At 36.6% G+C, this 12,582-nt stretch overlaps 1 protein-coding gene across 2 annotated transcripts in view; it reads right to left on the reverse strand.

Annotated features, from left to right (window-relative positions):
- Nucleotides 1–10,860: 10,860 nt before the first annotated feature.
- Nucleotides 10,861–12,582, reverse strand: part of CDH12 (cadherin 12) — a 591,317-nt gene continuing 589,595 nt past the window's right edge. For both annotated transcript variants that reach the window (XM_075744849.1, XM_075744850.1), the window contains one exon: nt 10,861–12,106. In XM_075744849.1, coding sequence (XP_075600964.1) covers nt 11,607–12,106 — 500 coding nt within the window. In that variant the 3' untranslated portion in view covers nt 10,861–11,606. The remainder of the gene's footprint in view (nt 12,107–12,582) is intronic.

Raw genomic sequence — 12,582 nt, forward strand, 5'->3', positions numbered from 1 at the left:
AAATATCCATTGTCCGATTTGCTATAAAAGTGGAAATCATTCTAGAGAGGACACTTTAAATAGGTTAGTGAAATAGACTGAACCTTAGGTCTGGAAGATGAAACTAACTCTAGCTATACATTAGTCCTGGATTTGTGTTTATTTTCCAATCCATTTGCATGCCATTACCATAATTTCTTAGCAGCATAACATTTTTCAGTCAGTCATGCTGACTTAGCCAGTCAGGCATCGTAAGGTAAGAACCTGACTTGTGTGAAAATACACAGTGATAAGATTTCTTTGTGGTGCTAACAGAGGCTTTAAAGCAGCAAAGGCTTTGAAGCCTTGCCAAATTCCTTCTTATTCCCTCCCACCTCATTTTGACAGGGCAACATATTTATGCTTTGGACAGAAGTTGTCTCCACAACAGAATCATTGATTTTGAACCATTTTACCAAACTAAGAAATCTCAGTCTGAGTCTTTATACTGGAATGATTCATCTTAATAAAATTGCCAGATTAATGATGAAATAATTTCCTTAAGTTCCTTCAAATGCTTAGAAATAAATATATTGAAATGTATTGACTATTAAAAAATAACTTCAGCCAATTTTCAATATTTATTAAAAGTACTGAGCATTTGGGTTTAAAACGTAATAATTTAGAATTAAACACATCTTAAAAATAACTTCCTGATGACTGGGGGAAAGAAAAATCAATAAACTTTTAAAATACAGTGTGAGAAAGGAAATTAGACACCACCACATCCAGATGAGTAAAGTTATTTCCTGTGTATTTCTAAATGTACTAGCCTGACTGCAAAGCGAAAAACTCCTAGTTTTATTGGGATTAGAAAAAGGAATTTTTTTGTCTAGTGTCCTGGTTTCGGCTGAGATAGAGTTAAGTTTCTTTCTAGTAGCTGGTATAGTGCTGTGCTTTGGGTTTAGGATGAGAATATTGTTGATAACACACTGATGATTTCAGTTGTTGCTGGGCAGTTGTAGTGTCTGCACTAAGTCCAGGACTGTTCAGCTTCCCCCACCCTGCCAGGCGCACAAGAAGCTGGGAGAGCACAGCCAGGACAGCTGGCCCAGGCTGGCCAGAGGGACAGTCCCTACAACAGAACATCATGCTCCGGATGTAACTGGGGAAGCGAGCCGGGAGGCTGGATCACTGCTTGGAAACAGGCTGGGCATTGGGTTGTTTTTTTTTTTTTCCCCCTTCTTCATGTGGTGAGCAATTGCGTTTGTGCATCAATTGTGATTGTTATTGTTATGGTTATAGTTATTGTATAATTGTCATTATCCTCTTCCTTTGTTATCCTAATAACATTAGGTTAAAATACCTTTATCTCAATCCACAATTTTTTTCCCATTCTCCTTCCCATCCCCTTGTGGGGGGCAGGGTGAGTGAGCAGCTGCGTGGTGCTCAGTTACTGGCTGGGGCTAAACTGTGACATCTAGATAGGTACTATTCTTTAAAATTTTCATTAGTTTTTTCTGTTTTCAATGGAATTTAATTTGAAAGATGTTGTCACTGTCAATTTTTCTTAGTATGCTGTACCTCATTGATTTCAGTGGCTTCTCTTTACTTCTGTTTGTCCTGTGAATCATACTAAAACTTTCTGAAATGCTTTAAAGCCATGCTTGAGTAAGTTCATTTGTGCTAATCATATTTCCAGTTGAAAATATATTCCCTGTTCCAGTGCCTAGAGACGCCAGACTGCTGTACTTTTGTATCATTTTTAAATGTAATCTCATAAATAATAATTAATATAATAAAATATACTTGTTTTCAGTGAAAACTTGTTCTGCACCCCAGAACAGACTTTGCAACTCAAAATAACTATTATTTGCATATACAAGGCTTGTGTCAGTGTAAATCAGGAGTGTCTCTACTGGAGTTCATGGTGTTACATTACTGTAAAACATGCATGGCATTCAAAAATATCATATGGCAAAACAATGTAGGTAAAAAAAAGACTGTTAAGTTTTATTGTTCAAAAATACTTGTATCATCTGTTAAGTAGTTAGCTAGCGTATCCAGATGACCTGTCACATACAGTTAAAACCGTGATCTGGTATCTCCTTAAAAATTGCGTGCTGTTTCCCCATGGATTTTTTTATTAAAGATAGATTTTTTTCTCCTAAATTTTACTTCTCAAGCTCTTGGTGTCTGAGCATTGCAGGAGGAATGCATAAAACAGTTTACTCTGCATATTTTTTAAAATTATTACCTGCAGTAGGCTCTTTTATAAGTGCTTCTCATGCTATAAATAGAAAATAGGACAAAATTCTTCAGTTATGTTAAATATTGCTGATTCAGCATGTGCAAGCACAGACAAAATGAACAGCTATTGAGCACTTAGAATAAAACTTTTCAACTTTTCTTTTAATGGATGGTTACAGAAAGCAACTTTAGGCCAGAAAAAAAGTCAAAGAGGTACTTCAGGGTTAGCTGTTGGACTAGATTAGATACCTAGGTTTTCTGTACGCTTCAGAAAGGTGAGTCAGAGCAGCCAATTTATTAGCCATACACTGAGAGGGAATCAGGAAGTACCTGACTAGATCTAGCTGGACCATCTTCAGTCCCAGTCCTAAGAAGAATTTAAAGACCAGCTTGCATTTATTCTTGATTGATCAAGACCAAACTTGTAAAATAGGTATTTCAATCTTTCTGTTGAAGGAAGAGAAGTTCCTGGAAGGAACACATGAATGAAAGTTCCTTCCTTCTTGAGGCAGGGAAGAGGAGGTTTGCCAGGGACTTTTCAGAGCCTGTAAAAGGCACAGGATTAGCAGTGGGAAAAGAAACCAGACAGCAGAGTGCCTTGCTTGTGAGCCTAACCTTTCCTACGGAGCATGTTGATAATGTTTTCTGCATTTGGCTTAATAAATCATGTACTCTTTTGCACACAATTTTTATACAGCTTCAGCAAGTTGTGTGAGGAACACAACAGTGGCCTCAATACACTCTGGGAAGAAGCAAGAGGCTTATTTGCTGTAACCTTTGGTGGGTTATTAAAACTGGGGCTTTTAAACTTTGTGTGCATGCTTTAACTGCTGAGCAATTACTTAGGAAGGAGTGAGTTTCTGTCATTTGGCAAGGTTGGTTTGTTCTTTTGTTTTGATTGATTTCTGCAAGTGAATTTTGCAGCCTGCGTGATATGGTAGGCCTGTTATACATGGGATTTCTATTGACAATTGAGAAGAGGGATGATTTCCTTCTGCAGTTCAGCAGGATGTAGATGTGTTACAGAGCACTGGTGAAACAGGCAGTTCAGCAAATGTAAACAGGAAGAGGCATGGAAGTGGGAGAGGATTTTCAGGATTACACTAAATTCTGATTTTTTCTGCTACTGGCTTTCTACCTTAACCAAAAATTCTCCACAGAAAAGTTATCTTGGTTAGTGAAGAAAATGTATGGACAACTCCTCCAAGAACCTGGCACACTGTCTTGGGAGGAACAGTACTCTTCAGAGCACATTTTCAGTTGTGCATAAATGAGGCCGTGCATGGTATATAGGTGTCTGTGAGGAGGTTTTGGGTTACTTGTTCTTCATCACACCTTTGGAGGCTGTACTGGGTCTGGCTGGGATAGAGTTAGCTTTCTTCATTGCAGCCCTTTGCATTTGTAACTAAACCAGCATTGATAACATACCAATGTTTTGGCAATTGCTGAGCAGTCAAGACTTTATTTTTGCCTCTGTCACTCCAGCTAGTAGACTGGGGTTGCACAGGACATTGGGAGGGGACACAGCCAGGACCACTGACTCCAGCTGACCAAAGAGATATCCCACACCATATGGTGTCATGCTCAGCAAAAAAAAACTGGGGGGAGGGTTTTTATTCGGAGGTAGTCATTGCTTGGAGACTGGTTGAGCATCATTCTACTTGTAGGAGGTGGTGAGTCCATCACTTGCTTTTGGTTTTTGTCTTTTCCCCCTTTCTCTTTCCTTCACTTATTAAACTGTCTTTATCTTGACCCATGAGTTATCTGACTTTCACTCTTTCTATTCTGTCCCCCATCCCCATGGGGGTGAGGAGTGAGCAAGTGGCTGTGCAATGCTTAGCTGCTGGCTGGGGCCAACCACAGAGGCTCTGTCACATGCAGAAAGGAAGGCAGATTTCTGAATTCCTGAATATAGAGAAAATAAGCATGGTGGACCCTAATTCAGCTCAGAGAATTCTAACAAATGGAGAGATCAGTCATGACTCACAACATTTTATCTGTTTCATGTTATGCTGTTTCATTTAATCCTGCAGTGCATTAGTGCAAATGCATAAATGGTCTCTGAAGTAGAGATCAGAAGTGGTCTGATTCTGGGGAGGTCATTCTGCCCTACAGTCCTTTACAGACCATTTCAATGGGAAGAATGGTCCCATTTCATTTTTTCCATGTACTTAAGTTTCCTTTGCTGCTTAGTGTTTGAAATGGGGGTTTCACTCTGCTCATGACAATAGTTTTCTAGAGCTGTTACCTAGATGAGGTGTCAAATCAGTTTACTGTTTCGTAAAATCTGAGCCCTGGCAGGGCTTTCTCCTCTCCATAACCATCAAGAGAGACCTCAAGCACCTCTGTCAGCTTGGGCTGCAGTATACTGTCTTCCAAATAGGCAACAATTCAGACAAATCCCTGTGCTCAGTATCTGTCTTTTTGAATATCTCTGGTCAGTGTATAGTTTCATTAAATCACTTTCTGAGTTTGCTCACCATGCTCTCTTGACTAGGTATGATATTAGGTACTTTCAGTCACATCATCTGGACCAAGCTCAACAACTAAAGTATGTGATCTGAAATCATTTAATTTAAGTCAATACAATTGCAATTATAATACTTAGTCCTAGAAAGTAAAATAAAGCACTTACCAATGGTGGAACAGCATTACTAAGAGCAATAATCTTTCATTGTTGAGGTAAATTCAGCAAACCTGAAAAAAAGATAACCTGAACTTCTGTCCTCAAATTTCTCCTTTTAAGAATTGAAAAGTAATATCTTGCTGCATTGCATTTGAAACATTTGTGTGTATTTCATTTGTCATTGCCAAATCTCCCTTAGTTAGAATATATATTTCATAATTTAACACTAAGAAAAAAGAATTGAGCTAAGAAATGTTAGATTGATAATTATATATACAAAGAAATGCTAAATACAAATAGCAGGAAAAAAAAGGACATAACAACTCCAGAGTCCTTCACCTCCTTCTCTTTATATCTTCTTCTCTTCACATAAAGCAGGTATGTGAGTTACATACTGTAGAAGAATGGAAGAAAATATACTAAAAGTTTTTATATTGTGATTAGTTTTTTCCTTATTAAGTTCATAGTCTGGTTTCTGCTGATGTCAGTTTGTGGAACATTAAGTTGATGTTTGTTCATTCTGACACATCTTATGTAAACCCAAACTACAATTCTGTGCCTGTACTGCTGTGTCATGTATTTTTTGGTCAGATGTTTCTACTGTGGAAGTTCATCTGTAATCAGATATGTAGCAAGACCCATAACTGGAAGAGGAATGAACGCTTGGGGGGGGTAATGATCAAACTTCAAAGTAATCTGAAGAGGCTAAAGCAGCAGGGGTAGAAGGCAATGGGAGCATTCTGAATAATATTAAATGTATTTCCCTGACTTCACTGACTACAGAGAGAAAAATAACTCCAAGGACAAAATTAAAAATGTAACTATTTACTGCAGGCATGTGACCAAATAATACATGACATTCTGTTAAGGCATATTTATTTTTGATCTCTCCTAATATGATTCCATTTCCTCCTCATATACCTTGATAGCTTCAGAGAAAGAAGGGCATTAATTTATGCTTCTTGAATTATCCTTTCTGACAGAGGCATATAGTAGAAGAGCATGCATTTGACTAGTAAATGCACAATTTTCAACATGTGAGAACAATAAATCACCTCTAACATTACAACACATAGCAGGAGGGCAGTAGGCTGCACTTAACATTAACACTGACCACTTGTCCAGCCAGGCAGTCACTACATTCCCCCTTCTCTTTCTTCATGTGTTCTCAGGACACAGGGAACTAACCTGGACAGCTAATGAAGTGAAATGCATGCAAAAGGTGACATGTATTGCAGAGGTTATCATCTTCACGCAGTAATGAAATCTTTTTTTCTTTAAAAAACAGACTAAGCCAAACTGTGTCATCATCACTGACAGCAATCAGTGTTAGTGTCCCTGTTAAAGACAAAAGTGTGTAAGTACTGTATAAAGGTGTGCAGAATTGAAGGAAATATGGCAATTACAATAGTTAAAATCTGAGGGAAATGATAAAATATGAATGCATATATGCATGTGACGTAATAAAAAAGAAAGAATTGGCTTTATCTATGCAATTTGGAAAATTAGAACTGAGGGAATCATGAGGATCAATCAAATTTACAATAAAATCATAATTAGAAAGTAAGATTGGTCAAACTGGGGTAGTAAACTTTTCCAGCATTGGCATAAGCTGATATCCCAGGAAAACATGTAGGAACAGACCAGGTTATGTGACTCCCCTTGATGTTAATCAAGCACTATTCAGTGACTCCCTGAGCCAGATGTGATTCATCTGTATTAAGCAACCCACAAATTGTTAGTTTTTTCTTAATTTCTCCAGCATCTTTTTCAAATGATGTAAACTCTGAACCTCCACAACTATCTCAGCTACTCATCATGTGAAGAATCACCTCTGGTTTTTTTATTTTCATCCTTACTCCTGCTAGTTTCATGTGATCCCCTTACTTCTTGTACTGGAAGTGACAGTAAATAATTTATCCCTCTCCAGTCTATCCACATTGCTAGCAATTTTATAGATTGCTGTCCTATTCCTCTGCTCCTACCTGAGCTGTCCCTCTAAAACATGTCACAGTACTATGCATATGTAGTTAGGTCCCTAATGCCATTAAGTTTAGTAGAGGTTAGGAGCCTAAGTACACAGGATGGTTTTAGCATAAATCACAGAATAGCTGAGGATGGAAGACACCTCCGGAGATTAGCTAGTCCAACCTCCCTGCTTTACAGCAGGGTCAGTTAGGGCAGGTTGAAAAAATTATGTGGGGATTTTAGTTGCAAACGAAAGTTGAATAAAGGACGTTTATCCATTAACTAAATAGAACATTATTAAAAAAACAAACAATCTAACAAAAAAACAAACAAACAAACAAAAAAACCCCACAACAAAAAAAAATCAAAACAAAACCCAAACAGGAACTTATCTTAGTTTTGCTCAAAATAGGAACTGTTGCTCATGTTCTGACAACTTATCTGGTTCTTGATTTAAATAAGAAGAGAAAACGAATCAGATTATTATAGATTTGCCATTAAAAGAAGGTTGTGAAGGGGTGTAATATAAACTTTGATTTTCATTCACACTTAAATGTCGCCTCAATAGGGTTATTATTAGGGGCCATTTCATTATTTGTTTTCATTAAGGTTTATAAAGCTTAAAAATATTTCTATACACACAGGATTTGAATGTCTATGTTAATAATAATAATAATAAAATTAATAAAATAACTGCAAAGAATTTACAAACCCAAATCTCAGCAATTAAAATCCACTCACTGTCATATGAAAGGCCTGTAACCTAGTGGATTATTATATTTTCTTCCTGTATTCATTTAATAGAGATTTGTTATTTCATAGTAACACAGCCTTAAGAACTCTTTCGTAACAATAATGGAGGTAAATCTGAAATGAATATAGCATCTGCAGAACCACATTTTTTACTCTTGTGAAGGATCCATTGTGTTTATGTGGATATGGACATCTTAAGGCAAGAATATTTTCAAGGTAGTCTCTAGAATAATATTGTGAGTAATATACTGAGTCATTTATTGCTCTTTGCTCCACAATGAACTCTGCTTCCATAACCTAGAGTAAATCCTCAGTAACTGTTATTTTAGTTTGAACAGCAAAATTTAGAGCAAATTTATAAAATAAAAATCATGAAAGTATAAAATATTCAAACATATCTTTGTGCAAGAGACATCATCCACTGTCACTGTTTTCCAAATTCTTGCTATTTGACTCACTAACAATATTGCAAATCTGTGTTTCAAGAATAACAGATTTATGTGGTAGCATTCTTAAATCCAAATATTAGCAATCGTTTATGTTCTGATCCAACAAAGAAATTATCTGAACTTTCCTAAGTAGTGGCATTTTCAGCTTTCTTGGGAGGGCAGGGAAGACTTTTTCCTTCTTAGCCGAAATTCCTCTCAAGTGTTCTGTTATAAACTTGTCTTCAGTTCTGTATGTCCACGATGTAAGCTTATCAGCTAGATTTCCTTAGATACTTCCCTTCTTAGCTGAATGCTTTACATTTAGACTTTTATTTCAGCATCACTAGTCCATGTCATAACTATTCAACTTAAAATGTGGATTTCTTTGTGCCAGTGAAGTGTCTCAATGCCTTCATGTGGAGAAGGCATTTTACAGAATGTCTTGTGATTTGCAGGGGGAGGACTGTTGAGACGTTTAAGATTGTGCTAGATGTTTGTACACCAGTATCTTACATTTGGAAATTTAACCAGAAGTATTTCTCTCGATTCTATCCCTTCTGTGCTTTTTAAGCATTATCTTAGCTTCCTGTCACTTTCGTAGCATTTGAGGTTTATGGCTCTTTCCACAGTTGAGAGAAAGACAGATATCCACTTTAACATCTTGTTTGTGCAGGGGTTTGTAGAAGATTTTTTTTAAATATAGTGCTTAAAAACTGAAGTAGTTACCTGATACAATTTACAAATGCACTGAGGTTCCTTAATCCCATTGACTTCATGTCATCTGAGATGCTCTGATATATTTTAAATCTGGTAAATTTCATATTTGTCTAATTACCTTTTTAAAAAATAAAGTGTTACAAATCTGACAAGCACCTTTTAGAAAGAGAATGAGGGAATGCAGAATTAAACACAATTTTCCTGGATCCCAGGTTATGCATAAATGAAAAGGAATTATTTTCCTTAGTTCTATAGAGCTGTTTACAAAAAATATCCCTGTTAAGTTAAAATTGTTTGATCACTCTTTAAAAAAAGGTCTTAAAAATTTTTAATAATGATTTTATAGGACAATTCCATTAGTAATTACATACCTTTTTTTTTTTTTTTAAATCTTCCTGGAGTTTTATTAATTATGTGATAGAAACATCTCAGTTACAAACCTCTTAAATGTAAAAAATATGCATTTAATATTCAATTTGGTATTAATTGAAAATACAACAATTCACTCTCAAATATGGATTGTGTGTAGCAGCATGTTTAAGACCACATTTTCTGTCTACCCATTTTGGAAGTCAGGCTTCCATACAGATGGTCCTGCTTAGAGCAAATGCCACCCTATTCAGGAGACCTAATGTTCACCCAGTATCCATTACAAATGCAGCTTTCCCAGGAGCAAGCATGCCACGTGACGTCAAAAAGCAAAACCCTGCTCTCACTTATGTTGGCTTTACTAGTAGAATACATGTAAAGGACTAACACAGTTACTAAGAGCAGAATTTGGCTACAGCAGAATTTGCGCATCTGTAAACGAGCAGTGTCAGATGTTTATTTTAGCTATGGCAGCAGGGTAGGAAGCATTGCTATGCATGTGCCACATGAGGAAGCATTGCTAAGTACCTCACAAGTGTGAATTTTGCATGAATCAAACCTGTGTTGTAACAAGTAGCATTTTCTTTTTTTTTCCCCAGAGCTCTGTTTTAGGCCCAGTCTGTAGTATCAAGTTGTGCAAAAACTAAACCCAATACCTTCCACATGAAAATTGCTATGCTGGCAAATGGGCCCCGCCACTACATCTGCTTCCCTGCCCTGTGAGAAGAGAGCTTTTTTTTGGCTTAGTTTGTCTTTCAGGGAACATAGGATACCTTTGCTGATAAGGAAAAAAAATCACAAACTTTTCTTGTTACCATATGCTATGTCTCTTCCTCAGCACTCTGCTGGTAGAAGCTATGCCAATGGTGCTTTTAACGTAGCCCTGTCCTATTTTAACGAACAATCCAAAACTTATTTAAACTATACACCTTTTGAAGTTTCATTAGGAGATTAATTTATGCAACTTTGAAATACCTTTACATTTCCCCAACAGAGTGAAGGGAACTTTGTGTATGTTAATATCAGACTTGTGAGCTAAGTATACCTGATAGTTATTAATTCTTCAACAGTACAAAAAAAAGTTGTAGACCTGAGGAGAATGAAAGACTGATTCGTGAAAGACTCAGGCTGACCTTGCCGGTGCCATTCATCATGAGTAGAGCTCAAGCAGATTGTATAGCACTGCAGAGATTTTAGAAGGAGAATATAAGGATATATGCACTTCAGGGGCCATAAACCATTGTCTATACAAAATGCCTATGCCTTAGGTCATCAGAAAAAGTCGGAGGAGTATTACGGGAGATCTTCCGTGGCATAATGCCTTGCACATATCCATACTTCTGTTACCCGCACAGCTACATTTATGCATGTGTATGTACATAAAGTGTGGACAAACATCCTGTTTTATATTTTTATTCTGCCTCTGTTAATATTTTGGCAAGAACAAATTAATAAGCTTTCCATTCTCTAAAATGTCTCATGTGGGTCTGACAGCGAAATACAATGATAATGCTGAACTGTAGCAGATGGTCAGTTGAAAAATAACTACCTCTATAATATGTATGCCTATAGTACCTACAGAGTAACAATCTAATTGCAAAGAAAAGTGATATGGAGTTCTTTACATATACTTTAGTGATACTTACAAGGGAAAAAATGTCTTGGTACTAAAAATACAATAATACTCTTAAAAAACCCTTTCCATTTTACGTTCTAATAATAGTCTCATTTTAAAAGAAGAGGGAGAGCCAAGGGAAATTTCCTTCACATAAAGGAATAGCTGCTTTCATCTTTTTATTATTTTGGAAAAATGTAATATTTGCATGAGCATTTTAAATATTCATTGATGTATGCTAAGATCTTTTCCTTTTTAATTTGGGCTTTACATCTTCAGAGTGAGCAATAGCATTTTAAATTTAAAATTCCGGTGAAATTTTGGAAGAAGACCTATGACATCTTGACATATTGTTTTCTTCTTTTAAAAAAACCAAACAACCCCCAAAGACAACGTACACCCCCACTTAGTTTTTGTCATTAGATATACTTCAGGAAGTGATCTCCATTTTTGTTCTAAAAGAAGTCAGCATGTTGCTATTGCTTCTTGTCTTAAAGTTCTTGACCGATTTACCATTCAGTTTTGTAACACCATCACAGCAGACGCTTTACCACTTAAATGATTAAAGTTTCAATAGGCACTTTAGTGGAATTACGAAAAAGCTACCACTCTTCCACCGTGATGCCAGAAAGCTATCTTCTTTCTAAGTCAGGTCAGTAAACTGTACCTTGTAGGCCTGAGCTTGTCTCAGTGTAATTCCAGAGTAACAAAATAACAACAACAAAAAACTGTGTATATTACAGGATTTATCTTTCCTTCGCCGATCAAACCAAAACTGACAGTATGATACATGTAGTAACTTGCTAGAAACAGTTGCTGTCTTTTATAATCAAAGGAATCCTGTCCTATTGTAAAGCTTAGGTTTATCTTTTAAATTTGTTGTTGGTTTACTTTTCTTTTTATTTCACTGTTGTAGTTGTACTTAAGTGACTTTGTCAGGGTTATAACTTTCTTCTTCTCCGAACATGTCTGCCAAGATCTTAAAGCGAGGTCCCCAGTCACTCAGATAGTCATAATCCTGGTCTGCCTCTGTAGTAAGGGAGTCTATAGAGCTGAGAGACTCTGCAACAGATCCATTTCCTTCATAAACATAGGTTGCCAACGAGTCATAAGGAGGTGCAGTTGGATCTACATCATTTTCCTGCAGCCTTTGATTAATGAAATCTCTTATGTCTGCGTTATCTTCAACTGGTGGTCTCTGACGTGGAAAACGCAAGGTGTCTGGTTTTATGTCCCTGCGTATTTTGTTATCTTCAATCACTTTGGGATTCCTCAGGGCACCTATGTCGAAAGCCTGGGTGTCCTCTTCTCCACCTCCTTCATCATCATAATGGATAACATTATCTCTGATGTCTTCTTTAGAGGTCATTAGGGTGTCCTTTTTCTTCTGCCTCCGTAGTGCTACATACAGTACCACAATGACTGTAACGAGAGAAAACTGAAGTTAAGACACGCACAGAAATAATTTTGTACTCTGATGATATATCATTATATCTTCCTTTGCAAGTGGCACGCAATCAAAAGGACTTTTTTCCTTAGAAGATGTGCTCCTAATATTCTTTTAAAAATAGCAGTGCTTTAACCAATAAGAAATCTTTTGCTGTTTGATGTATGAGTCTAACTCCTTAGTGCTTGCTCTGTGGCTGAAGGAAGTAACAAATAATTTTCCTACTGGTCTGCTTTGCGAACAAATAGAATTGGACAGGACTTCAGCTTTTTAGTTCAGGGAGACAAAGAGATGGGATTTTTTAAAAAAAGTCTTCATAGCAAAATAGAGAAAAATCCCCAAATTTCCACATTGCAGAGAAAAAAAAAAAAACATCACACCACAGTATTAAAGAGGAAAAAAAAAATTGGAATCTTTGAAATTGAGAAAAAATAATACTACTTCAGCTGAC

This window comes from Balearica regulorum, chromosome 2 (genome assembly GCF_011004875.1).
Source record: "Balearica regulorum gibbericeps isolate bBalReg1 chromosome 2, bBalReg1.pri, whole genome shotgun sequence".
Lineage (NCBI taxonomy): Eukaryota > Metazoa > Chordata > Aves > Gruiformes > Gruidae > Balearica > Balearica regulorum.